Source organism: Camelus dromedarius, chromosome 7, assembly GCF_036321535.1.
Source record: "Camelus dromedarius isolate mCamDro1 chromosome 7, mCamDro1.pat, whole genome shotgun sequence".
Taxonomy (NCBI): Eukaryota; Metazoa; Chordata; class Mammalia; order Artiodactyla; family Camelidae; genus Camelus; species Camelus dromedarius.
Genome location: NC_087442.1, coordinates 13,674,302 through 13,700,958, shown reverse-complemented (window position 1 = coordinate 13,700,958; position 26,657 = coordinate 13,674,302). Strand labels below are relative to the sequence as shown.

Below are 26,657 nucleotides of genomic sequence, written 5' to 3'. Positions count from 1 at the left end.
TCTTAATGTTAAAATGTGGACCCAAAGGACATGGGCAGACAGAGGGAAATCACAGAACAGATACAATTATAAATCTGAAAAACTCAAGTCTCAAATGAAAACCCATCACCATAAGAATGAGCTCAGTAAGGCGGCTGTATGAAAATCAACAGACCAAAAACTGAATAGCCTCTCTCAATGCAAATAACTAGTTAGAATGTTAGATTGGAAGTTATAATGAAAGAAAACAATATATTTGAAATAAAAGCCTTAAAATGCCTAAGAATAAACTTAACAAGATGTACAGGACCTATTTGAAGAAAATAAAATCCAGCAAAGAGCAGAGAAGGAACATTGAACAAATGGAGAGAAAAACCTCATTCTTTACATGGGAAGACAGCACTGAGAAAAAAGAAGCCAATTTTTCCTATGCTAACTGATACATTTAACAAATTAACAATTAAAATCTTAATAGGATTTGGGCAGACAAGGGAAGCACATTGCAACTATATGATTCTAAAACTTACCTGAGAAAGAGTAGCAATGAGGTGGGGTTTTGAAAAATGTATATAAACCCTATCTGACTAACAAAGAATATGACAGTGACGAAATCAGACAGATCAATGGACTAAAATAGCAAGGCTAGAAATAGACCGGGTAATTATGGGAATATAAGCAGACATTTATAATCCAAGAGTGAAAAAGAGGTTATTCAATAAATAGTTCAGGGACAACTGGCCTGCCATTTAGGAAATCATACGGCTGCTTCCTGCATCAGACCTCACACTTCCATACTACGATGGCCTGCAAGACGGCACGTCAGGGATTTCTCGGTCAGAATCTGGGATGCATTCCACCTGGTGAAAACGATCAAGCTGTACACTTATGATCCGGCACTTTTATATGTATGTTATTTTCCAATAGAAAGTTTATTATGCACCCTTTCCCCCAAAAAAGACAAGGCCAGAGAAGGACTGAAAGAAAAGAGCTATGTATTCTCATCATTCTAACCGCAGAACCCAGAAATTATAAAGGAAAATATTGATAAATTTGAATGTCTATGAACTTTCGGTTTCTGTACAGAGAAAGGAAAGCATAAAAAAGAATGAAAGATAAATGGAAAATTGGGAAATACTTGCAGTATGTCAGACAAATGATTAAAATCATTTATGTATATGAAGGACTCTCACAAATCAATGTCTTAAAGACCAAATTGAAAAATGGACAGGGACCTGAACGAGCAAGCTAAAAAAAATAAACACCCAATTAAAATACGAAAACAACATTCAGGTTCATTTCTGGAGTCAGACGCGCTACCGTTGTGCCACGAGGTCGGCCTCAGGTTCATTTCTAATCAAAGGAAGATGAATTTCAGTAACAAAGAGATTTATTGACAGTTAAGACTGGCAAAGATGAAAAGGACAAACAAAACCAGTGGGCAAACGTATGAAGCAGTGGGGCCGAACACATTGGCACAACCTTCCAGAGAGAATTTTAGCACAGTGTATCAAAATGGAAAACGAGCAGACCCCTTGACCTACCAATCCAATTTCTAGGAATTTATCCTAAAGAGATAATGGCATAGTTGGGTAAAAACATACACACAAAGGTGCTTCTAACTGTGTTTATAATAGATAAATATCAAATAGTCTAGGCATTTAATACAGAAATGACAAAGCAATTGAAAGTAACTTTTGGAATGTAAGTATAATGGCATTTTCAGAAAAAGGGCTTGACTTTTATCTTTATCGCCATGAAAAATGTCTGCAACATATTGCTGCATGCCAAAGGCAGGCTATAGAAAGTCCATGAAGGTCCGGGTTCAAGATGAACTTGCCTCCTCTTACAGGCACACTGAATCTACAGCTACATACAAAACAATATCCTCTGAAAGAAACTCAAAAACTAGCTGAGTGGCTCCTACACGTTGGGCAAACAAACAAACCCACATCAAAATGGATAGGAGAGGCTGAGACACAATCTTACCATGAACATCCCCTGCCCAGTTCAGTGACCCACAGTAAGAGGGGGACTCACAACCTTGAGCTTCTCCATGAGGAGGGAAGGGTTTGAACCCCACATCTGGCACCCTAGCTTTTAAGACCTGCACCTGAGAGATGAACCCTCAAAATGTCTAGTTTTGAAAGCCAATGGGGCTTGCATCCATGAGACAAGGCTAAAGCAAACTGAGCATTATTTTTGGCAGGTTCACTTGGACTCACCTGGCTGCTCACCTGGGGCCCAGGGCAGAGGCAGCGCACTGAAACACATCCAGTCTTTCTGTGAAAGAGGCTTATTTGTCTATTTTAAGGCATCACCCTATGGGGCAGGCATCCACTTTAACATACATCTAGTTGTCTACTGGAATACTCTCCAAAGACGGAAGCTGGCAGGTACCAACTTTGCACTCTCCCTCTGCCTTGGTCCAGACCTCTGGTATCTCCCAGGAAGACACTTGTGCACATGTGTGGTGCCCCACCATTTTTGTGGTTACTGCCAGGGGACAGCCCTTGACTACCTGGTTCTGGTGGCCAGCAGGGCTTATGTTCATAGGTCCCACAAGAATGCAATAAACAGAGAAAGAGCTACACCCCACGGCACAGCAGTTGAGACCCAGCAGACTGAAACACCTTCTTTGGGGAAAAGAGGCCTATTAGCTTCTCTTCACAGTTGCAACCTGAGAGGCAGGCTTCTAGTTAAACACACATCTAGGGACCAACTATAATCCTCTCCAGAGACCTGGGAGGCTGGCAGATGCCATCTTTGTGCTTTCCCTCAGCCCCACCCCAAAGTAGAAACAACTATAACTACAATAATTTGTTAATGGATACTCAAGATAAAAACAGGTAAATTGTGACATCAAGAACATAAAATGTGGGTGGGGAATAAAAATGTAGAGCTTTAGAAAGCATTTGAACTTAAGTTGCTATCAAATTAAGAGACCGTTGTATCTATAAGATGTCTTATGTAAGCCTCACGGTAGCCACAAAGCAAAAACCTGTAGTAGATAAACAAAAAATAAAGAGAAATGAATCCAACTGTACCACTACAGAAAATCATCAAATCACAAAGGGAGAGCTGTAGAAACAGAAATAAACCAAGGAAAAAGGGCAGAAGACAACAAAAAAATGGCAGTAAGTATATACCTATCAACAATTACTTTAAATGTAAAAGGGCTAAATTCTTCAATCAAAAGACAGAGTGACTAAATGGATTTAAAAAAAAAAATGACCCATCTGTATGTTGCCTACAAGGGACTCACTTCAGATATAGAGACACACATAGACTGGAAGTGAAAGTATAGAAAAATTATTCCATGCAAATGGAAGTAGTTATACTTTCATCAGATAAAAGAGACTTTAAGAGAAAGACTGTAATAAATGACAAAGAAGGCCACTACATAATAATAAAGGGGTCAACCTAATAAGAGGATATAATATTTGTAAATATTTATGCACCCATATAGGAGCACCTAAATGTACAAAGCAAATAAATATTAACAGATCTAAAGGGAGAAACAGATGGCAATACAATAATAGGGGAGTTTAATACCCCGCTTTCACCATGAATAAGTCATCCAAACAGAAAATCAATAAGGAAATGCTGGCCTTAAACAACACATTAGGCCAGATTGACTTAACAGCTCTATATAGAACATTCCATCAAAAGAAACAGTATACACATTCTTCACAAATGCATATGGAACATTCTCCAGGATAGATCACATGTTAGGCCACAAGAGAAGTCTCAATAAATTTAAGAAGATTGAAATCATTATTAAGCATCTTTTCTAATCATAATGGTATGAAACTAGAAATCAATTACAAGAAGAAACTGGAAAGTTCACAAATATGTGGCAAACAAATAACATGCTACAGAACAACCAATGGGTGAAGGAAAAGTTCAGAGAATCAAAAAACACCAACAAAACTTATGGATGCAGCAAAAGCAATTCTGAAAGGAAGTTCATAGCAATAAATGCCTACATCAAGAAACAAGATATAAAATAAATAATCCAATGTTACACCTCAAGGAACTAGAAAAAGAATAAATGAAGCTCAAAGTTAGTAGAAGGAAGGAAATAACAAAGATCAGAGCGGAAAATAATGAAATAGAGACTAAAAAGACAATAGAAAAGATCAATGAAACTGAGAGCTTTTTTTTTTTTAACAAAGATAAACAAAATTGACAAACTTTTAGCTAGACTCACTAAGAAAAAAAACCTCAAAATCAGAAATGAAAAAGGACACATTACAACTGATACCACAGGAATACAAAGAGTCATAAGAGACCACTATGAAAAATTATACACCAACAAATTGGAAAACTTAGGAGAAATGGATAAATTCCTAGAAACATACAACCTACCAAGAGTGAATCATGAAGAAATAGAAAATCTGAACAGGCCAATTACTAGTAAGGAGATTGAATCAGTAATCAAGAACTTCCCAACAAACAAAGGTCCAGGACCAGATGGCTTCACTGTTGAATTCTACTGAACATTTAAAGAATACCACTCTCTCTAACTTTTCCAAAAAACAGAAGAGAAAGGAATACTTCCCAACTCATTTTATGAGGCCAGCATCTCCTTGATACCAAAACCAGATACGGATGTCACAAGAATAGAAAAGTACAGGACAACACCCCTGATGAACAGAAATGCAAAAATCCTCAACAAAATATTAGCAAACCAAATTCAACAATATATTAAAAGGACCATACACCATAATCAAGCAGGATTTATTCCAGGGATGCAAAGATAGTTCAACATCTGCAAATCAATGAGATACTCCATATTAACAAAAGGAAGGACTAAAAATCATGGTTATCTCAATAGATGCAGAAAAGCATTTGACAAAATTCAACAACCATTCATGATAGAACTTTCAACAAAGTGAGTATAGGGGGAACATATCTCAACATAATAAAGCTCATATGACAAGCCCACAGTTAACATTGTATTCATTGGTCGAAAGCTTTTCCTCTAACATCAAGAACAAGACACAGACGTCCACTCTAGCCACTTATTCAACATAGTATTGCCCAGGCAGTACTATGCAATCAGGCAAGAAAAATAAAAGGCATCCAAATTGGAAAGGAAGAAGTAAAACTGTCACTATCTGCAGATGACATGACATTATGTATAGAAAACCTCAAAGATTCCACAAAAAAAAATGTTAGAACCAATAAATGAATTCAGTAAAATGGCAGGATACAAAACCAATATATAAAAACCCACTGTGTTTCTATTAACAAAGAGAAATTAAGAAAATCCCATTTACAATTGCATCAAAAAGAATAAAATACCTAGGAATAAATTTAACCAGGAGGTGAAATTCTGACATTGATGAAGGAAATTGAAGACACAAATAAGTGAAAAGATAGTCTGTGCTCATGAATTAGAAGAATTAATATTGCTAAGATGCCCATCCCATCCAAAGCAATCTACAGATTCAGTGCAATCTGTACCAAAATTCCAATGTCACGTTTCACAGAAATAGAACAAACAATGCTAAAATTTGTATGCAATCACAAACACCCCAAATAGCCAAAGCAATCTTAAGAATTAGGACAAAGTTGGAGGCATCACGCTTCCTGATTCCAAACTATACTGCAAAACTATAGTAACCAAAACAGTATGATATTGGCATAAAAATAGAAATATACATCAATGGAACAAAATAGACAGCCCAGAAACCTATGCATTTATGGTCAATTAATTTATGACAAAGAAGCGAAGAACACACATAGTGAAAAGGACAGTCTCTTCAATAAATGGTGCTGGGGAAACTGGACAGCCACATGCAAAAGCATGAAACTGGACCACTGTCTTAAAACATACATAAAAGTCAACACAAAATGAATTAAAGACTCCAACATAAGACCCAAAAGCATAAAACTAGAAGAAAACATAGGTGGTAAGCTCCTTCGCATTGGTCTTCATGGTTTTTGGGGGGTTTTTTGTTTGTTTTTTTTGGATTTGACACCAAAAGCAAAGGCAACAAAAGCAAATGTAAACAAGTGAAACTATTTCAAACTAAAAAGCTCTACAAAGAAAACCATCAAAGTGAAAAGGCAACCTACTGAATGGAATAAAGTACCTGCAAATCATATATCTGATAAGGGAATTAATATCCAAAATATAAAAAGAACTCATACAACTCAGTAACAAGAAAACTAACAATTCATTTAAAAATGAGCATAGGATATGAATAGACATTTTTCCAAAGATGACATAGGGATGCCCAACAGGTACCTGAAAATATGCTCAACATCACTAATCATCAGGGAAATGCAAATCAAAACCACAGTGCAACATCACCTCACACCTGTTAGAATGGCTATCATCAAAAAGGCAGGAGATCACAAGTGTTGCTGAGGATGTGGAGACAAGGGGACACTTGTTCACTCTTGGAATATAAATTGATGCAGCCACTATGGAAAACAGTATGGCAGCTCCTCAAAAAAGTGAAAATAGAACTATCATATGATCCAGCAATTCCACTTCTGGATATCTATTTAAAGAACAGCAACAACAACAAAAAAAACTAACTCAAAGAGGTATCTGCACTCCCATGTTCACTGCAGCATTATTTACAACAGCCAAAACATGGGAACAACCTATGTGTCCATCAGTGGATGAATAGTAAAGTAAATGTGGCATGTATATACACCGTGGAATATTATTCAGCCACAAAAAAGAAGGAAATCCTGGCACTTGCAACAGCATGGATGGACTTTGAGGGCATTACGCTAAGTGAAATAAGCCAGGTACAGAAAGGCAAATACTGGATGATCTGACTTTTATGGAATCTAAAACAAACTTGTAGATGCAGAGAACAGATTGCTGGTTGACAGAGACAGGGGGGTGGGGTGAAAATAGGTGAAAGGGATCAAAAAGTACAAACTTGCAGTTATAAAATAAATAAGTCATAGGGCTGTAATACACAGCATGGTGACTATAGTTAATACTGTATTGTATATTTGCAAGTTGCTAAGAGTAAATCTTAAAATTTTTCATTAAAAAAATGTATAACTGTGTACGGTAATGGATGTTAACTAGACTTATTGTGATCATTTTGTAATATATACGTGGAATCACTATGTTGTACACCTGAGATTAATATAATATTATGTATCAATTTTATCTCAATTAAAAAAGCATATGAACTATGATCATATCTGGGTAAACTGTATATGCAGATTGATATGTACATATGCTTAGATATACTATAAGAGCTTCATTAAAACATTTGTTATCTCTAGTAAAATATTTGTTATCGCTAGTAAAATATTACTTAGTAAAATTTTATTTCTAGTTTTAATTTTTGTGTTTTCAGTGTGGAAGGAAAAATCACATGTGGTCAAAGCTGCCTTTGGAAAATCTCTTAAGTCACTGCAAATACCATCAACACAAATGTCTTTATGAAGCACACTTGACACTGACAAAGACTTTCTCCTTGACCAAACTCTAGCCAGGCTTTTCTAAGCCTCTTCTCATCTAGGCGTCAACCATGATCGATAAGGATTCGGAGAAATACTCAGTTTCTAACAGCTCAAGACCCTACCCCTAGATGGCCCTAGCCATCCATCAAGTGCCTGCCTGAGGAAACACCAAGCTGCCAAAAAGAGTAGTTTGTTCCAATCAACACCTGAAAATAGGGCCCCTGTCCGGGTTTCACATGGATCGACCGTCTCTTCTCACTTTTTGCAATTTTTCACTCCCCCTTCTCTCCTGAGACTCTACTAGTGCTAATCCCCTTCCTCCCTTTAAAAAGCCCAGTCAGCTGTGTACAGAGATAAATTCAGTTCACTGGACTCCTCTCCCTACTGCAACAGTTATTACTAGTTAAAATCTGTCCTTCCCGCGTTAACGTCTGGCTTTGTTTATCTTTGACAGTGTAGTTTCTCAGTTTATTGCTTACTAGAAATTAAGTGATGAAACTATGAAATGGATAGATTTTTTAAAATTCCCGTTAACCTGTTTAGTTGTGTGTCATCTTATGCATGGATTGTTTCCATGCTTCTGGAGAGGGTCGGTTATTCAATAGGACAACGAAATCATTGCTCAGCTGTGGCAATTCAGTTAGGGTATTTTGAGACCCTTGAAAGATAAAGGTTTGTCTTTCATCCTTGTTTAGTATTTCTCTCACCCCGGGCAGAAATTTAAATTTTTAATGTACTGTTTTCCTGTATCTATCTTTATACTGTAAGAGAAAGGGTTTTCAAAAATTCGAAAACCTCCCTCTTCCTGTGAGTACATGGCAATGGGAAATGAGAGTCTCATGATAAGCTTGTTCAACCCTTGCTCCTCCCAGTCCCGCGCCAATTCACTATTTAGCAACCAGGGTGCTTTTTTTAAAATGCAGAATTGATCATGTCACTGTTTAAACCTCTTCAACTATTTCCCACTAAGAAAAAAAGTCCAAAGCCCTCAGGATGACTCTGAGGCACACCCTCTCCCTGTGCTTCTCCGCACTGTGCTCGCCACGGCTGTTTTCTATCCCAAGAACACACCAATCTCTTCCCACCTCCAGGACCTTGGACCAGCTGTCATCCCACCTGAAATGCTGTTTCCCTTTACAAGTTGTCAACATTTCATACTTGAGGTCTCACCTTCAATGTCACCTTCCCAGAGAGGCCCTGTCATTTTTAAAAATTTTTTTAAATAATTTTTTTCACTGAAGTACAGTTGCTGTACCATATTATATAAGTTACAGGTGTACAATATAGTGATTCACAATTTTTTAAAGGCTATATCCCATTTACAGTTTTTATAAAATATTGGCTAAAATGAAGCTTTGCCTTTTAAATGACTGTCACCCCTTTTACTCATTATCGTTCCTTCCAACTTCCTTTCAAGATGGGTGCTTTACAGATACAAAGATAATTCAAATAAATTATTTGAATCATCTTAATTGTTTACCTACGTGTAAAGTAACCAACTTGAAAGTGAGTCTCCTGAGAGCAGGAGTCTTGTGGTACACTGTCAAATGTTTAACAGGCTTTCCCAAAACACCCATTTGCCTATGGCCTTGGGATACTTGCTACCACCATGCTAATTTCGAGCTACAGTGTGACATACTAACTTCTTGCGAAATAACTTCTTGAAAATTGAGCCATCGGCTTTCACAAGCCAGAGCAAGCCGGCACCAGCACACCACTGGAACCTGGTCTGGCTTATTTACTGCTGCAAATAAACAAACTAGAACCAGGCCAGGCAGAGTAAGTGTGCAGAAAGTGCTGGCTGAATGTTGCACTGGGATAAATTCTCAATTCTATTCTATCAAATATAGGCTGTGGCTCACGGAGTCGTTTTTGGCATTCTAACTGCCAAACTGTGTAAGAGGGTACCTAGAATTTGTAGAGAATTACTCTGAAAATGCCTTGTCAAATGGGTCACTAAAGTAAGTTCCTAAAATGAAGGACAAAATAAAGAGGAGGAGAGAGGGATGGGGAAGGGCAGGGGGAAGGGAAGGAAGAAGAATTAAGTGAAAGTAAAGCTTGTCTCCCCGTTGGTATCGTCCCTGTTGATGGCCGTGCGTCTCACTAGTCCATAGACCAATGGCATCAGATTCACTCTGGGAACTTGTTAAAACTGTAGGCATGGTCCCATGTACAGAATCAGAATCTCTGGGTGAAGTCCAGGAGTCTTCACGATATCAAGTGACCCTGGAAGATCTGATATGCACTGAAGTCAGAGAACCACGTCCAAGGGTACACGGACTGAGCGCCTCCTGAGAGTGACACCAAGCTCTACTGTCTATTTGGAGCAGCTCGTCCCACCCAAAACCCAGGCAAATATCCTAGGAACAAGCAAATCTTCCCAGATGCTACCTTCCCATCCCAATCCTGGTGAGGAAAGCAAAGCATTCCGATTGCATAGTGATTGAAATAACCTGAGCTCAAAGTATCTTTGTTATTGAGGGATATTTATATGACTATCTAGCATTTGGCCTTGATTGTTATTGATCATTGTTATCGTTACCAGCTACCATTAAGTGCTTATTATGTGTCAAATGTTGGGCTCAGTGCCTGGCATGTATTAATTTCATTTAATACTCAGAACAAATCTATGTAGTGGGTGCCATTGTTTATCTTTATTTTACAGATGATAGGGGCATAGAAATGTGGACACTTTAACTGTAAAGAGCTGAGAACTCCCCAGGCAGGATGCTAAGCAGAGCAGAGCCGTAAGCCCTGGGAGACCTGGTCCCAGTTGAGACTCTTTCTTGGTCCACAAAGTCACCAAAAGCAGGGTGGCCTCAAATACCCAGAGAAAATGTTCCAAGTGGTTGAGAACCAAGAGACTCAATTCCTAATTAAAGTCTGGAAAATAAACTATACCTCAATCTGATCATCCAAAAATTGGATTAATATTTTACTGCTATCTTTCACCATTATGTTCTTTTCTGAAAATGGTTAAATAGTACATGCAGAAGAACTTTAAGAAGCAAAACTGCAAGACCAAAACTGCCCTTATTTTTAATTAAGATCAGTGGGCAAAACATTTCCCAAATAGTTTTAAGGTAGTAGCAAAATCCCCTGTTAAAAAGGAATACTACTCAGCCATAAAAAGAATAAAATAACGCCATTTGCAGCGACATGGATGGACCTAGAGATCATCATTCTAAGTGAAGTAAGGCAGAAAGAGAAAGAAAAATACCATATGATATCACTCATATATGGAATCTAAAAAGAAAAAAAAAGGACACTATGAACTCATCTACAAAACAGAAACAGACTCACAGACATAGTAAACAATCTTACGGTTACCAGGGAAAGCGGGTGGGAAGGGATAAATTTGGGAGTTTGAGATTTACAAACGTTAGCCACTATATATAAAAATAGATTTTAAAAAGTTTCTGCTGTATAGCCCAGGGAACTATGTTCAATTACTTATAAAAAACCTTTAATGAAAAAGAATATGAAAACAAATATATGTATACGTATGACTGGGACATTACAATTGACACATTGTAACTGATGGTACTTCAATTAAAAAAAAAAAAGAATCCCCTGTTAAATGATAGGAAATACACATTATAGAGTCTGCTCAGTCCACATCAACCCCCCTTGCTCTGAAACTACCCCTCCCCAGGTGCATTAGCACATAAACCTGACTCTTGGGCACAACTGACTGAGCTCAAGTATGAACAACTGACCAGACCTGGCCAGTGGGATGCAAAGAGAGCATCCTTCTGGGATGCAAAGAGTACATCAGTGTCTTCTGGTGGCTGGATCTAAGGACATATGTTTAGGATTTGTGGGCAAGCATTGCACAGTGGTCTTCAGAAAAGAGTAAAGCCTGAATGCTCGGAGAGGTGGAGGGGTGACCATGGGCCCCAGACTGCCTGGATCAGGCCCACCCAGGGCCCAGCCTTGAAGGAGTAGGAAATGAACTAACTTCCCTGATGCTGAAATTGTCTGCTGATTCTTTCTGACCAAGAAATCCTGCAGTTTGCTTTCTCTCCCTTACTGCTTTTGTGCTAAGTAACCCCCAAACTCCTCCCTTACATTCTTTACAATAGTTTTAACCCAGAGGCCATGCTCCAGGAAGAAGGTAATGAGCTGATAATCTCAGAAGAATGGACAGACCCTCTGCAGTTCCCCCAGGACGCCAGAAAGATTCATGGAGGTTAAGGGCGATGTAGCCGCACCCTGTAAAGCGCCCTGATTGTTACCACCTTTTCTGTTCCATCCAGTTTTTTTCTGTTAAACTTCAAGACCCCAACTCCAAGAAGGATTCAGTCTCTAAGGCGTGAGCCTGCTGTGACTCCCTTTGCCTGGCAAAGCAATAAATCTTTTCCAATCCTCCCAAAACTCTGCCTCAGGGTCTCAATCCATTTTCAGGGTACAGAGCTCGGTTTTGCAGCAACAGCCTCACTGGCTCCTTGGCTTTAGCCAGCTCAGGTGGATATCCGTTTCTCATGGCCAATGGAGAACCATCAGTGCAGGGGGGGCAAACTGACCATGGCCATGCAGGTCACCAAATCTACCTCTGTTTCTCTCCTGAAACAAGGCCCCATCCAACAGTCCAGGTCACCCCTGGGTTTTCTCCCAGCCTGCACTTGGTCGGCCTGAGCGCTGGACTTACCCTGCCCAGGGCCACCTCCCTGTACCATGGATCAGCCTCACTGCACGATTTTCCAACTGCACCCTCAACAGTGTCAAGGTTGGGGTCCCGTGTCATCCAACTGCTCAAGCTCCTGTGTTAGCCTTGTCTTTTGCATCCTCCCCCAACAACGTCCAGCAAAATCCAAACCCTTCATGCAACGCAATACATGCTATTGACTGACAGAAAGCCTGGAAGCATTAATTTAGCCTTTTCTCCTCCCCAAATTCGCCAAATAATCAGAAAACAGCACCTCAAGAAAACTCATATCAACAAATCCTCAGTTAAACCTTAACCCGAAAAGACCCAGGTCCCTCTTCCCCCACCTCCCTTAGACATATCCTCCCCACAGAGACCCCTGGTCTGTACCTGGGATATGAATGGCGCCACCATTGCTCCAATGCGACACAGGGAGCCGCTGGTCCCCATCCCCAAAGCTCGCATCGTCGTGGGGTAGACCTGGAGGGGAGGAAATAGAAGTATCAGTTAGTTTAGACCCTTCCTTCCCCAGTCCTCTGCCCGCCCTCGCGAGGTCAGGCTTCCATATACATAAAACACCAAATATTCTGAGATGTATAGGATATAGAATAGAAGGTGTTCATTTCCTCAGATACACAGCTCTGACTTTTAACAACACCAGGAAAAAAAGTTAACACTCACAAATTTTTTGTTAAGTGCACAAAGAACGTGTTTAATTGAATATTCCGAATGTGAGTTTAGAAAGTTAAGCCCTGGAATCAGACGGAAGATTTCCACTTTAGGGCTATGAAAGTACAGAGGCGGTTCTACTGAACGGGAAGAAAACACTCCCCAAATAACAATCCTACCAAACCTTCAATACAGGTGCTGCGAAAGGAACTGACCAGCGTGCCAGACACGCTACACCATTCACCGGGTTTGTGCTGCTGACCCTTACGGCAGAGTCTACTTTCTTGCTACAATTTTCCTGCATTTATAGTAAAGCTTCATTCATCTGTACTTATTGATTCAGAATTCTGAATAAGCAAGTATTTAATAAGTAAAATTATAGGGAGACTATGAAGGAATTTAATTTTGGAATTTTTCTCTTAATGCTATATAATATTGATCAGTTTTTATCAATTCACTAAAGCAAAGCACGTACCCTCTTTACTTGGACACATCGTGTTAACCACCCTCTGTCAAATGCAAAAACAAGATGCTTTCCTGCCTCAGAGGACACTGCTGTATTTTTAAGAGGTCTGGGGGGTTAACTGCCTTTTCAGAGTTTTTCTGGAAAATGAGGCTGCTGGCTGTTGAAAACAATGGACTCAGATACATAGTGATCACCTTTGCTCTATTATCGGTAGTTTTTGTTCATTTTTGAGAGTTCTAGGAGATGAAACAATAGAAGACAATCATCTTCAGGGACACATCTTTGATTTTTTTTAAAACAATAAGTATCAGGTTAAAAATACCTAGAAACGACCCTTTCAATGAACACATTCCAAAATATGTTAAATTGAATATTCCCCATATAACATTAGAGGCACACCAAAAAACACATAGACTTTTAAGTTCATAAATTCACAATGATTTTAGAAGATTTTGTTCATGGAACTAAATGAATGAATGTGTATGTCAAATGTATCATAATCCCATATTTTTATCTGTGGAAGGGGAAAGGAATATTTCTCTGTGGCTTTAATGGTTTTGCTGTGTCCTCTCTGCATTTTGAGCAGACTTCCACCTTTCCCAAGAAGGCAATGAAAGCAGCTTCATCAGTCCCCACCTTCTCTGGCTCTGTGAGAGACAAAGCCAGTCAAAATACTGTTTCCTATTCAGATATTGCTTATTTCTAGGAATATTAAGTCTTTCAAACGGGGTTTGTGAGGAAATCCTCTAGCTCCCCCACAAGTAGACTATTAAGTAGATATATTTCAATAAATTAAGAATAAATTACCACTACATTCGAATTTAAGCTACATATGACAAACAACAGATGGAGTGAGACGTGATCGTTCAAAAGAATAAAGGTGAAAAATACATTCTAATTTCAAAAAGAAAGAGAAATAGGGTGACTTTACATTCTATCAGCAACGAGCAGGTACCAGGCCCTCATTCTTCTGGAAGCAAGGTACACGGACAAAGTTGTTTTTTACTTGGATGCTGTTTAATAAGCAAGGGAGAAGGTCCTGTCTTTCTTCTCAGACTGGCTTTCACTAGACTCACTGGGAACAGGGGAAAGACTATATCAAATAAACCTTCTGGGGGTTTTTTGTTTTGTTTTGTTTTGTTTTGTTTTTGTTTGTTTTTTGGTGGAGTGGAGGAGGTAAGTAGATTTATTTATTTAAAAATGATTTTTTTAAAATGGAAGTACTGGGGATTGAATCCAGGACCTTGTGCATAAGCACACCCTCTACCACTGAGCTGTCCCCTCCTAGCCCCATGTCATTTTAATAGGACACTTTTAGAAAGTCATCAAGTTGACAGAAGCCAGGGAAACGTTATCAACGGATGAACACCCTGTCTAGGTAGCTCACCTTGCACATCACCAACCCCTTCCCCAGGACTAACCTCAGCGGTGTAAATGTAGATGGTGTTGAAGTTGGCTGCCACCAAAGCCCTCAGCATGAAGAGGAAGCCAATGAGACCAGCACTGGGGGACCGGAAATGAGAGAAGTTACCAGAGGCAGCACGGAGGGCCTTCCGGGGCCCCGATTTAAGTGCATTACAGATGCCAATACACACCCATGGAGACCAGGTTCCCCATGGAGGAGCTGCTTCCCTGCTGGCCTGCTTGGGGGGCCCTAAAGCAAAAGTCTGACTCAAACCTTCAATCCTGTTCCCCCAAAGTGTCCTGCTCAGCCCCTCTGATGAGCACACCTCTGTCTCCACCCCTGAAAAATGGTATGGTTTGCAGAATAAGTGATATATACTGTAAATGAGGCCACTCTAGTGTTGCAAATTAAGAGCGCGATGAATTTTCCCACCACAGGTATGTTGTCTACATCACTATCTTAACAATGGTGTGGATAATCTGATCAACAACTACAGTCCGCATTCTCCAGGACGCTTGGCATAAAGATCCTAAATATCTTGGTGAGTGAACTGAGTACCCCCACACTGGCACCTGCGTCCTGTAAGAGCTGGAGAGGGGCCGGATCAGGGCAAGAGTGGAGTGGGAGGGGCAGGTACTGGGCAAGATTGTTCTGGTCCAACAAGCACCGCGTTCTCTACTCTCCTGGTGAAAACGGCTTTCCCCTGAACCCCACTGAATGTCAAGGGTCAAGAGATCTCATTTTAAAGCCGCTGCACAAAACTAGATTGTTTCAAAGCAACTGGAGAGAAAATACCTTGAAGTGCAAATATTAAGGAGAAGGAAGAATAAAGCTGTACATCCCATAGTAATAGAAAGGCTCAGCCGTCTTCCCAGGAAATTAATGCCCAGGATATTTAAAGGATTCACTAGGAAAAAATGACAGACAATTTTCAGAACCTTGAAAGCAAAGGGCATTTATCAACACTGGCCTGGATTCCTCCCTGTCTTTTCAAAAAGAAGCAACTTACTCCAAACTTCATGCATATTCTAGCCAAAACCCAGACACATTATCATCAACTTCATGACGCCTTCAATGTGCTTCTCCCACGTGGGTCCGAGAATGACCAGCACTGGTGTGTGTGAAGGATAATTTATGTCCAGGACACTTATTACAGCATGTAGGTCTACTGTAAACTGCCAACTTGCTGGACCTGTATTTTAAATGTTTTATTCTGCTTTTCAAATTCCAGGTGCCATTGATTTTTAAGTACCATTATTTTATGTCTGTTAAAACAGAAACAGTGCTGCCAACTGAAATCTAACAAGCTGCTGTTAAACACATCCCAGTTTTTAGAGATGTTATAATATGGGGGGAAAATGCGTCTTAGAATTGATATGATGCAGTAAGTCAAAACTCTGCTCCTCCAGACTTCTCCCCGCACTGGAGACATGTCAGCATGATCTGGGAACTTGTTCAGTTCCATCAGGCAGGAGCCAAGTATATGACAGGTCCCACTTCTCTCCTCTGAGTTCTGAGTTGCGTGTCCCCCACCCAAAACAGAGAGCCACCAGATACAGAGACACATTTACGAGCAATTTCGCCAATGGTGCTGATGATCATGGTCCGGTAGTCGGAGGGGGCAAACATGTGGCAGCGGCAGGGGCTCTGGCTCTCCTCCGAGACGCCCGCGGTCTCCACTGCCTCGGACTCGGACCGCGAGCCACAGACCAGGTCCCGCTCCAGCAGCTCTGCGCTGGCCAGGATGACCCCGTAGTAGGCAAAAGAGATTCCCAGCCTGGAAGTGAGAAGAGAGGGACATGAGGAAAGGCTGTCGTCAGGCCTGAAGGAGGGGCAGCACCCCCAGAGGTGGGGAGGGTGCTCCAGGCGGAAGGCGCCCTGTATGGAAGGGAGAGGACGGAGTGGGAAGTGGGGTCACATATCTGCGGGAGGCTGGGGGGCGGCCTTCAGCGGAGGCTGCACGGTGGGAAATGGATTTGTAAGGAGCAGCAGGATGGGACTAGATGGTGGAGGACCCCTCAGGCCAGGAAGGAGTTTTGTAACAGAGGAAGAACAGAACTGACACCATGTGGATGTTGCCAGAGCTGCTGCAGGTCTTTGCTCAAAACCTGCCAACCCCCACCACCAGCAGGAGTTAACAAATCTTTAAAGGGCCCAGAGAGAAGAAAAGAAGCTACAAACAAAAAAACCAGCTGGAACCAGCTGCAACCAAAACGGCTAAGAATCTGACCTCCAACAGACCCTGAGTCTCCTTCTACGCTGATTTGACTACATTAGCACATTAAATGACACACCTACCCACAGCCATGGCCAGATATTAAGAACCAAAACAGGATAGAAAGGGGGTGGCACCCCACTCCCTCCAAATAGCCCAGCCTCTTCCCAGGTAAACTAGTGCCATCATTAGCCTCACTCCTCTGCCCTGTCTTCACTCTAAAATTACATCCCCCTCGCCAGGTGGGCAAGAAGTTGATCTGTGAACTTAGTTCCACGTCGCCATTCTTTGGCTGTTGAATCAATCTTGTGCTGAGTCTACCTTGGCTTTGGGTTTGTTATTCGGAACAATAACAAATTCATTCAGGTTCGAACCTGAGCAGAGAAAGCAAGCTCCCCTGCAGAGGCAGAGAGCAGGGTCCACACAAATTAATTCGGTAACCTTGAACCAGCCTCCCACATCCTTAGGCTGGTGTGTTCAATTACATTAGCCCTGCACACAAAGAGTGAGCAATGTTGCTTGTGCCCAACTAGCTCACTTAAGCCCCCTGGAGAAAGTTCCCATCCTGCAGTTCTGGGTTAGTTTTGGCTACTACTTGTTGTAGCCAAATTCTTCGCCTTCTGGCTAGAAACCTGGCTAAGGAGCAGAGATGAGCGCGGTTACGTCAAAATAAGTGCTAACAACTGGAAGTTTTGCAGGGGCCGTAGGACAGCAAGCAGGAACACAGCAATGCTATGCTTCCCTTGAAAGCCAGGTGGCTCCAAGAAGTCTGCAACCCATTTTTACCCTTTAATCTTGAGCACCCCCCCACTCCCCCTTTTCTCTCAGCATAAATGAAGCCTGAATTCTACTCCAAATTAATATGGTTCTTGAGGACATTGGTCTGCCATCCTGTCTGTCTGCTGGCTTTCCCAATAAAGTGGCTATTCCTCGCCCCGACACCTCGTCTCTCGGCGTCGTGGCCCGCCACGAGGCAGGCGGTGTGAGCTTAGACTCGGTAGCAGTTTGGTTTATTTCCCACAGCTGCTGCAACAACCTAGCACACACTCAGCGCTCACAACAACACGGTTATCTCACAGTTCTGGAGGGCAGCAGTTTGGCGGGTCCGATTTCTCTGCTCAGAGTCTCACAAGAAAGAAATGAAAGTGTAGGCAGGGCCGCTCGCCTTTCTCGGGGAGAATCCATCCCGTTGCTCAGCCAGGTGGTCAGCAGAATCCACTCCGCGGGCTGTGAATCCAGCTCCACTTCCCTGCTGGCGGCTGACCTGTGGTTCTCACCTTCCGCAGGCCTCCCTCAAGCCTTGTCTACAAAGCCAGCATCAGCAGGTCCAGGCCTCCTCAAGCTCAGAGTCTCTCCCTCTGCCTCCTTCCGTGCTCTCTCTCCTGCCGCTTCTCTGAGTCCAGCTGGAGAATCTTCTCTACTTTTAAAGACTCAAGGGATTCGATTGGGCCCACCTGCACAACCCAGGCTGCTCTCCCCACTATACAGCTCGGCTCCTGTTAATCACATCTCAGTTCCTTCACAACTGCACCCAAGTTAGTGTTTGATTGAATCACCAGGGGTTGGTAGTTGTGGGGGGTCGTCTTCAGAATTCTGCCTATTGCAGTGTCTTTAGCGGGCCATGAAGAGCCTGGAAAGTTTTCCTTTTGTTTATATTTTCTCCCTAATTTTTTTTTCTGTTTTTTCTTTAATAGATATTTTTATTGAGCTATAAACAACGTACAGAAACATTCATATATCCAAGTCAAGAAAAAGAATGCCATCAGCCTCCCAGAAGCTCCCCATGTGCCCCTCTCTGTTTTACAGAACCAGCCGTAGAAGCCAGCTGGAAAGACAAATGGGGACAATCGCAGAAAATCACGTGTGATCTGAGTACTGGGTGACATTAACGTGATGATCGTTAATCCTGGTGGTGTGAGTTTAGGATTGGAATCATCTAAGAAAGCATCCTCAAGTAGCCAAGACTCTTACTGAAGTATCTGGGGGTGAGATGGCATGAAGTCTAGGGCTCGCTTGAAAACAACTTCAGCCCAGGAGAAACAGAGCTGAAGCAAATCTGTGTGGGTATCAGTGATTATCAGACCTGGGTGACGAGCAAAGCCAACTTCATCAGGGGTATCCTCCCTGCTTTCATGTGCGTTTGGAAATCTTCATAATGAAATATTAAAAAACAATCACAATCTCTCTCCCCTGTTATTAAGGTAGCTTTCATTTTTTTGGTTTAATTTCCAAATATTAAGAGTATTTTAAAAATTAAAAAGTCTCAAGAGGAGACAATACCAACCTATTTTTAGTGATTGTATCTGGGAAAGGCAGAAAGACCACCACTTTCCTGAATTCAAACACTATAGATTAGTTTTTACTGTTTTGTATCTTTATGTAAATGGAAGCACATAGTATGTATTCCGTGTGTCGGACTTTCTTTATACATTATTACATTTGTAGGATTCAGCCATGTTGAGTGCAGACCTCTAGTTTTCTCACTTCTGTTATTGTATAGTATTCTATTTTACAAATATAACACAATTTATCCACTATACTGTTGATGGGCATGTGGGTTGTTTGTAGTTTGGGGCTGTTACAAATAAAATAATGCTATTTTATTTTACTATGCATTTCAGTTGGGTATAAATCTAGGAGTGGTTGCTGAGCCATAGGATACGCATATTTCCAACTGTAATAGACATCTCCAGACCATTTTCCAAAGTGGTTGTACTGGTCTGAACTTCAATCAGCCATGTGTGGAAGAGCCAGTGACTTTACATCCTTCCCAGCACTTGATATAGTCAGTCTTCTCACTTTTAGCCATTTGGGTAGATCTGTAACGACGTCTCACTTGGTTTTAATTTGCATTTCCCCCAGCGACTTTATGGCTGGGCATGTTTGCACATGCTTACTCAGTATACATTTTTGGTCCAGTGCCTGTTCAAGTCTCTTGCCTACTTCTCTACTAGGTTGTGTATTTTCTTGTTGAAAAAATTATGTAATAGAAATATATTAATAATATATACAATACATACCTATAGTTCATTAGATAAAGTTTCTTCTCTTGGTGGCTTACTTTTCAGGCTCTTCGTGACAGCTCAGGACACAGAGTTCCTAACTTAACGTAGGCAAAGTCATCCATCTCTTCCTTTACAGTTAGCACTTTTTGTGTCCTGTTTAGACAGTCTTTGCTCACTCAGGGTCCTGGCTGCACAGACAACACCACTGAATCTATTCTTTTCAATTTATCAGTGATCTCAAAGAACCTGTTCCTGGAAAGTGATGAGGGAAAAGACCAGGCTGCAAAAGGTTAGAATGTGAGCTCGCGTGCTAGGATGAAAAATGAAAAACTGGTTGTAGATGATTCTGATTTTTTTCTTTCTCCCTTGTTGTTATTTCACATGCATTTTGTGGTCAGTGGTATTAACAGAAAGGCAAGGCATTGCTGGACTCTGCCTGGGGTTTTCTCCCCAGAGCACACAGAAGGGATTTACTTCAGTGGGGTTTCTCCCACTGAAAAATGCTTGTTTATTTAAATCTAGTTTTGAAATAATTCCATTCTTACCATATGACCCAGATCTGTAACGTGGTCCGTAAATATTTAGCATCCAATAGGTCTGCAAATCTTCCTCTTTTTTCCTGGGGCAGGAAGAGGGGGAGATGGAATAGATGTGGTGGGTTAAGGACAGGCAAAGGCAACTCTGGTATTTTAGATCACAGGAGACAAGAGCAACATGGGAATGTGGCGGGTGAGACAACCACTCAGCTCTCCTGAGTACCTCCCACTCAAACCCAGAGAGAGCCATTTTTAACACATTATTTCAGCCCATCAGCCTTTGCACACTCTTTTTTTTTTAATTGAAGTATAGTCAGCTTGCAATGTTGTGCTAGTAGTTTCTGGTGTACAGCATAGTGATCCAATTACACACACACACATATTTATTTTCATATTCTTTTTCATTATAGATTATTATAAGATATTGAATATGGTTCCCTGTGCTATACAGTAGGACCTGATTGTTTATCTATTTTATATATAGTATTAGTATCTGCAAATCCCAAACTCCCAATTTTTCCCTCCTCACCCCCTTTCCCCCCGGTAACTACAAGTTTGTTTTCTACGTCTGTGAGTCTGTTTCTGTTTTGTAAATAAGTTCGCATCATTTTTTTTTTAATTCCACATATAATTGATCTCATAGGCTATTTGTCTTTCTCTGTCTGACTTACTTCACTTAGTATGATGATCTCCAGGTCCATCCATGTTGCTGCAAATGGCATTATTCCATTCTTTTTTTCTGGCTGAGTAATTAATATTCCATATATATATATATGTGTGTGTGTGTGTGTGTGTGTGTGTGTGTATGTGTGTATACATATATACACATACACACACACACTACATCTTCTTTATCCAATCATTTGTCGATGGCTAGACACTCTTCAGTATCATTGCCAAGGACCAAAGCTCATTAAATTGCAGATTCTAAGCCTTGCACTCTCCCTCTTCTCACCAGCGCTGGTGAGAGCTGGGGTAGAGCACGGAAAGTAGGAGGGCACACGAAAAGCAACTGTAAAACTGAGGGGAGATTCTTTTAACACTACCATTAAGATGAAAAACCCAGTATTCAAAAGAGTGTGAGGCTTGTGTAAAAAGCAAGTGACCTAAATTTGAAAAGAAGATACTGTGCCCAATTTCTCTGTGTGTCTTCAGGCTAGTTAATAAATGTTCTTAACCATAGTCAGTGCCTATTAAGTACTTTTGGATAAAAATAAATAAGGATGGCTTATATATGATTGAGTTGTAATGGATTTTTATGTAAAGCTAGGAATGCTTGGGGGGTGCTCTGCTGAAAATCAACTACTCTTTTCTCACAAATCGACCTGGGATTACAGGCCCCCTCTCGGGAGACCAGGAGTGTGGTCTGAGAGGGCTGGGTTTTAGTTTCACAGAAAGAGCTTGAAGGGAACTTAGAGGTCGTTTGCCCTGACTTCTAGGCTTAGCTCCTGGGTTTTATTCTGGGTAGAGTGGAGCAACTGGCTTTACAAATGGGGACTCTGGTTACTCATCTTTCGAAAAACCTCCAATCTACCCCTATCCTCCCATTTTCCAACACAGAATATGTAGCCCAGAGAGGGTAAGTGACTTGCCCAAGGTCACACAGCTATTTGGAGGCAGAGCCAGTCTGAGTCCAGGTCTCCTGAGCACCAGTCCTGAGTCTTTCCCACCTGCCTCTCTGCCATGTCCCCTTGGGCTTAGCTATGCCTATGGTCCCCTCATCTCTCCGAATGTCACTGGAGGTGCAGAAAGCTGAGTCTACAGTGAATTACAATGACTTATACATTTTATCCTAATAAATCATTTGGTTCCAAACCTTCAGCTGTAATCCAAATGAGTGGACTTATCCACCTCCCCCATGGTGTGGCCCTGCCTCAGACAGCGCCAAACCTCTCATCTCCCCTGCCCCTAGCATCTTGCCCAGCCTCCTTTGCATGGCATTCTGATGGCTGTCAATGTGACCAAACTCACTGCACGTTCTCACCTTTGGTCTCAGCTCATACTATTCCTCTTGCCTGTGGTGGGGGCCTTTTTCCTCCCCTGGAGTTGCCTCTCTTTTCAGTGCTCAGTGTGTGCTCCACCTGCCATGAAGGCAGCTCTGACTACCTGGGCTCTTGGTCATCTCTCTGCTCTGATCTGCACACTCCATGCGAGCCACTCACTGGGTTCTAAGCATTGGGCTCTGTTTTGTTATGAGTCTCATCTGTCTAGCCAGATTTTAAGAGACTTGAAGGCAAGGTCTTATTGCTTATGGCTCTGTATCTACAGGGCCTTGCTCAATAGACCATTGTGGAGAAGAAGAAGACCACTGAATGGGCTTGGTGGATGGAGGCAGCAAGCTGAAGCCAAGTGGAGGAAGAAAGGAGGAGGGGAAGGGAGAGGGGGGGAGATGGAGAACGTGGAGAGAGGGCTGAGAGGATACAGGAGGGTGGAGAGGGAGGGTGGCTCTTATGAGAACTGTGTTGCCCCAAATTCACATATTGAAGTCCTAACCTTCAGGATGGGACTGTATTCGGAGACAGGATCTTTAAAGAGGTAACAGAGTTAAAATGAAGTCATTAGGGTGGATTGTAATCTAATTCACACATGTCCTCATAAAAAGAGGCAATTAGGACACAGATACACACGGAGGGAAGAGGATGTGAAGACACAGGGAGAAGAAGACACAGCCAAGAAGAGGGGCCTCAGAAGAAACCAACGCTGCAGCACCTTGATCCGGGACTTCTGGGCTCCAGAATTGTGAGAAAACAAATGTCTGTTGTCGAATTGACCTTGTCTGTAGTGTTTTGTTATGGCAGCCCGGGTGAACTAAAACACAATGGCAGAGGGAAGGTGGAGGAGAGAGGATGTGGACGAGGGATGGGGGAGAGAGATGGAGGAGGAGGAGGATGGTGGAGAGGGAGGAAAAAGGAGGCAGAAAAAAGGAAAAAGGAAAGAGGAGAGAAGCGGACCTTAGTGCTCTTCAGTCCTGGAGTGACTACTGGGTTCAAAGGAAAATACATACACCAAAAACGGTGGAAATTGCACCCTCATGATCATACAGCTGTTCATAGTTTTGAGTTAATCGTTTCTGCTAAGATCTTTTTTCTCTTGGCAAGCAATATTATTTTTTATACTGTTGACAATCAAAATTTCATAGCCACTTAAAGATTATATGCCAGTCTCTACAAAGTATATAATAGCTTCCTGCATTTAATCAAAGTTGCCTAGCAACTAATTAGTTTTCCCACCATGCTTTGCATGATCCGATGTAATAGTCAGTATCTTAGTAGGAAGGTAGGCGATATCCGATACTGCCTAAGAGTAGGTTCCTGACCTCTGAACCACAAGGGCTTATTTCCAAAATGCAGAAAATAAGTTAGACTAACAGTCATCCTTAATTCTTTGGAAGCAAACTCGGGTTCCTCGTTTCAAATTAGGTTTTGAGGAGAATGTGTAATAATTAGGGGAAACACTCCACAAAGCAAAGTGAGAATGCCTTACCAAACTACAATTGTGAGTGTGGGGAGGTTTGGGATATTTAATCCTTAATTTTGCATTATTATTGAGCACACTCTCACACTTAACGTGTCCAGCAGCAGGCCAGGTGGCACTGAGATTACAATGCTTTTGTCACCAGTGACGTCGTGGGAAGCCAATCAGGAACGCACAAAGCAGCCCATCTCTCATTTGTGTGTAGGACACTTACAAACTGCACACTTGGACATCACCTGTCCTTCTGTGGCCACACGATCCCTGAGAGAGTAAGATTTGGGGAGGAAAGTTGGGAGAGCTCTTGCTGCTCTGGACTTGTCCCAGGTACGGAGTGAGAACTGAGTCAAGAACAGTCTCTCCTCGAAATTGGTGCAGCCACTATGGAAAACAGTATGGAGATTCCTCAAAGGATTAAGAAGAGAACGGCCATATGATCCAGAAGTCCCACTTCTGAGTATACATCCAAAGGAAATGAAAATAAGATCTCAAACAGATCTTCACTCCCATGTTTATTGCAGCATTATTCACAATAGCTAAGATACGGAAATAACCTAAGTGTCCATCAACAGATGAATGGAAGAAGATGTAGTAAGATGTGGAATATATATACATAATAGCACATTACTCTGCCAAGAGAAAGAAGGAAATCATGCCATTGGAGACAACACGGATGGACCTTGAAAGCATTATGCTACGTGAAATGAGTCAGACAGAGAAAGACAAATACTGTATGATCTCTTTTACATGTGACTCTAAAAAAGCCAAATTTGTAGAAACAGAGAGCAAAATGGTGGTTGCCAAGGACTGGGAGGTGGGGAAAATGGAGAGGTGTTGATCAAAGGGTGCAGATTTCCAGTTAGAAGATAAAAAGTTCTGGGGACCCAAAGGAGAGATGGTGATTACAGTTAACAATGCTATATTATATATTTGAAAATTGTTAGGAGAATAAGTCCTAAATATTCTAACCACAAAAAGAAATGGTAATTGTGTGACATGATGGAGGTGTTAACTAACACTATGGTGGTAATCATTTTGCAATATGTTAAGTGTATCAAGTCAAAATGCTGTATACTTTAAACTTATACAATGTTATATGTCAATTATATCTCAATAAAGCTGAGTGGGGTGGGGGAAGAACAGACTCTCTCACAGCCATGCCAGCCCTGGTAAAGCTGTTAACTGGCAGCTTTTCTCTCTGCCACTGGTGCCCCTGATTTATACTCATCCCGCAAGTGTACAGTGATGCCGTCTTGCTCTGCCAGATGTCCAGGATCCTTGTATCCCCTCTTTCTTCCTCCTCCTATCAGAATCTGCACTTAGCCATCACTTTAAGGATCCAAGGCTGATTGATCAAGATCGTGGTAGGCCTTAAATGCCAGGATGGGGATTCTGGGCTTCACTCAGGAGTTGGGGTGGGATGAGGGGAGGCACTGAAAGATCCTGGTATGCGGTGTTTGAAGAACATTCATCTGACAGTGATGCGCTGGATAAAATCACGGGGCACGTGGCAATGACGTGACTGTGTGAAAAAAAGAGACTGGACGTAAAAGACGCTGTTGTGAGAGCACCAGTGGGACTTGGCCACTGACTGGGCATGATACGGGGAGGGGCGGGAGTGAGTCAAAGGGGACAGCACAAAGTGAAGAGCATTAACTAAGACCTGATGGGGATGCGATATGAAATAAGCCAGACACAATCTCATATGATTCCACTTATATGAAATATCTGGAATGGGCAAATTCATAGAGACAGAAAGCAGAAGTTACCAAGGGCAGGGAGTGGGCAGGGAGTGGGCAGGAGTGAGGATGTATTGCCTAAGAGGCATAGAGTGTCTGTTCTGGATGATGATGAATTTCTGAATGTATTTCATGCCACTTAAGTGTACACTTTAAAATGGTTAAATGGTAAATTTTGTGTTAGGTGTATTTTACCACAATAGTGAAAAAGAAAGGACAGGGAACGGGGGGAAGAGCTGGTTGGAGGAAGAAGTGAGGTTTTGTTTTAAGCATGGTAAAGGTGAGACTTACATGCTTGTCAATTCCAAGCATCAATATCCTGTGGAGAGAGAAAGACAGGGGACTGGAACGAGGGCAATTTTTTTAATAGTTTGACACTAGTGAAAAAGACACTGGTAAAAACACTAATAAATCTAAATAGATACTGGCTTACAAAATAATCTAGGGAGGATATAGCTCAAGGGGTAGAGCTCATGCTTAGCATGCACAAGGTCCTGGGTTCAATCCCCAGTACCTTCTCTAAAATAAATAAATAAATAAGCCTAATTACCTAACCCCACCCCAAAATATATATAATAAAAAATAATGTCTAATTCAGAGCAATTTATGAACAATATGAAATTAAAGTTCCAGATGAAAATGATTTGGAAGATGAGATGGGCAAATCAGAATGAACATCTGTAAAGGTCTTGTATCGTTCAGAAGGCAGATAAAGATACCAAATGAATGACATTTTCAAAATCTAAGGGCTACCTCCTTAATAAAAGAAATAGAATGCATAAGTTCCAAGTCAGTAGAAGAAAACTTAGGGTGGGGGGAAGCAAACTAATTCAATCTAAAAGGAGGAGAAAGGAGAAAGAAGGCAAAAAAGGAAAGACACAGTTAAGAGGAAACAGAAAATGAAATAGCAGAAGAAAGTCCAAGTACGGCAGTAGTCACAATAGATGGAAACGGATCAAACTCATTATTAAAGGACATAGACTATCAGATTGAGTGGGGGGGAAGAAAGATCAGCTATTTATTTACAAGAAATACACATAAAACAAAGCAACATAAACAAGTTTAAAATGAAGAGCTA

At 41.4% G+C, this 26,657-nt stretch overlaps 1 protein-coding gene across 1 annotated transcript in view; it reads right to left on the bottom strand.

Annotated features, from left to right (window-relative positions):
• SVOPL (SVOP like) overlaps positions 1 to 26,657 on the bottom strand; it is a 58,603-nt gene that overhangs the window by 8,537 nt on the left and 23,409 nt on the right. The window contains exons 10-14 of the mRNA XM_064487329.1: positions 20,379 to 20,452; positions 16,185 to 16,390; positions 15,409 to 15,520; positions 14,630 to 14,711; positions 12,464 to 12,553 (exon numbers count right to left, since the gene is read on the bottom strand). Coding sequence (XP_064343399.1) covers positions 12,464 to 12,553; positions 14,630 to 14,711; positions 15,409 to 15,520; positions 16,185 to 16,390; positions 20,379 to 20,452 — 564 coding nt within the window. The remainder of the gene's footprint in view (positions 1 to 12,463; positions 12,554 to 14,629; positions 14,712 to 15,408; positions 15,521 to 16,184; positions 16,391 to 20,378; positions 20,453 to 26,657) is intronic.